The sequence below is a fragment of the Centrocercus urophasianus genome, unplaced genomic scaffold (assembly GCF_019232065.1).
Source record: "Centrocercus urophasianus isolate 14NV4802_14NV808 unplaced genomic scaffold, USGS_Curo_1.0 seq_1282, whole genome shotgun sequence".
Lineage (NCBI taxonomy): Eukaryota > Metazoa > Chordata > Aves > Galliformes > Phasianidae > Centrocercus > Centrocercus urophasianus.
Window position 1 is genome coordinate 4,799 of NW_024884456.1, and position 2,297 is coordinate 7,095.

Consider the following 2,297-nt stretch of genomic DNA (forward strand, 5'->3'; position numbering starts at 1 on the left):
GGAAAAAACTTCGTTGCAGTTCCGCATACCGGCCACACAGGGCAGTGCCGAGACCAGGAAAAAACTTCGTTGCAGTTCCGCATACCGGCCACACGGGGGAAGTGCAGAGAGCGGAAAACACTTCGCTGCAGTTCCGCATATCGGCCACATGGGGGCAGTGCAGAAACAGCGGAAAAGACTTCGCTGCAGTTCCGCATATCGGCCACACGAGGGCAGCGCAGAGAGCGGAAAGCACTTCGCTGCAGTTCCGCATATCGGCCACATGGGGGCAGCACAGACAGCGGAGAAAACTTCGTTGCAGTTCATCATATCGACCACACGAGGGCAGTGCAGAGACCGGGAAAAGACTTCGCTGCAGTTCCACATATTGGCCACACGAGGGCAGCCGAGAGAGCGAAGAACACTTCGTCACGCTGCACTGCGCATGTGCCAACTTGGTCACTGCACAGCGCGTGCGCCTCACTTCATGCAGTACGGCACATGCGCCGCTCTCGCAGCGGCACTGCTCATGCGCTCGTCCAGACGCACGCACAGTCGATTCGCAGCGCAGTGCGCATGCTTCAGTCCCGTTGCAGTTCCACATGTCGGCCACACGGGGGCAGCCCAGAGAGCGGAAAGCACTTCGTTGCAGTTCCGCATATTGGCCACAGGAGGGCAGCACAGAGTGCGGAAAAACTTCGTTACAGTTCCGCATATTGGCAACACGGGGGCAGTGCAGAGACAGCGGAAAAAACTTCGTTGCAGTTCCGCATATCGGCCACCCGAGGGCAGTGCAGAGACAGCGGAGAACACTTCGTTGCAGTTCCGCTTATCGGCCACACGGGGGCAGTGCAGAGACCGGGAAAAAATGTTGCAGTTCCGCATATCCGTCACACGAGGGCAGTGCAGAGAGAGGTAAAAACTTCGTTGCAGTTCCTCATATCGGCCACATGGGGGCAGTGCAGAGACAGCGGAAAAAACTTCGTTGCAGTTTCTCATATCGGCCACAGGAGGGCAGCACAGACGGCGGAGAAAACTTCGTTGCAGTTCCGCATATCGGCCACACGGGGGCAGTGCAGAGACAGCGGAAAAAGACTTCGTCGCAGTTTCTCATATCGGCCACAGGAGGGCAGCCGAGACAGCGGAAAAGAATTCGTCACGCTGCACTGCGCATGCGTTGTCGGCCGAGTTCGCACGGCGCATGCACCAATTTCTCCGCACTGTGCATGTGCCCACTTGGTCACAGCACTGCGCGTGCGCCTCACTTCATGTGGTGCGGCGCATGCGCCGCTCTCGCAGCGGCACTGCGCATGCGCTCATCCAGACGTACGCGCAGTAGTTTCGCAGCGCACTGAGCACGGGCCAGTCCCGGCGCTGCACTGCGCATGCGTTTTCGGCCGAGTTCGCACGGCGCGTGCGCCTGTTTCTCCGCACTGCGGGCGAGCGCAGCACAGAGAGTGGAAAACACTTCGTTGCAGTTCCGCATATTGGCCACAAGAGGGCAGCCCAGAGAGCGGAAAACTGCGCATGCGCTCATCCAGACGCGTCGTCGCCTCCTTGCTGTTCCTTGCCCCAGCAGTGCTGTGTACTGCACGTGTGCTCTGTGAGCTTGCCAGTGAGGAATGCTTCAGCAGCTGGGATGTGGTATTGACCCCAGGCAGCCCTGTGGTCTCAAAGCCTACCATGCCATAACCTCCGTAGCCAAGCTCTTGCTCTGCTGAAGTACTTGCGGCCCATCCTGCGTGATACTTTGGCATAAGGCTCATCTCTTAAGATGAGAGTCTAGGAGGCTGTTAGCTTCTTTTGTTCAATCTTACTACTGTTGCTGCTTATCAGTTTGTTTGTGCACTGCTTTCACAGGTTTTTCATTGCCACTTTAACAGCAACTTCTTCCCCCTGTTCCTGGAGCACCTGCTGTCAGACCAGATCTCTGTATCTACTGGATCCTTCCTCCTTGGTGAGTCTCAGAAGGGACTGGAGGGAACAGCTGAGTTAGGGTCTGGCCTGAGTCTGGATTGTCTCTTTGTAAAATTCAGCTGGGGAGAAGCGTGCTCACAAACAGGTATTTGGGCTGTAAGATTCACACATGCATACACCTCATAAGCTTCCTTGGCACTTTTTAGTCTTCTTTCCTAGGCACAATGAAACTAATGTGGAGTCTTTTTCTAGTGGTGGAGAGCGTGAGGTGCTGGATCCTGCCTAGACTCTGCAACTCTACATAGATTTTGTTCTCAGTACGACATGTCTGCAGATACAGCTCAAAGATGAGCAGGGAGCACAGCTCCTAATTTAGTGCCTCTCTATGGCATATGGAGTGC

The 2,297-nt window shown here is 55.7% G+C and overlaps 1 protein-coding gene across 6 annotated transcripts in view; it reads left to right on the forward strand.

Moving 5' to 3' along the window:
* Window positions 1-2,297, forward strand: part of LOC122156552 (filaggrin-2-like) — a 7,493-nt gene that overhangs the window by 1,251 nt on the left and 3,945 nt on the right. For 3 of the 6 annotated variants that reach the window (XR_006167518.1, XR_006167517.1, XR_006167516.1), the window contains exons 2-3: window positions 20-1,623; window positions 1,840-1,936. Coding sequence is in view for 3 of the 6 variants with exons in the window: in XM_042811325.1 (XP_042667259.1) it covers window positions 20-1,623; window positions 1,840-2,082 (1,847 nt within the window). In the remaining 3 variants the exon portion in view is untranslated. The other 3 variants (XM_042811326.1, XM_042811325.1, XM_042811327.1) reach the window with 3 other exon arrangements.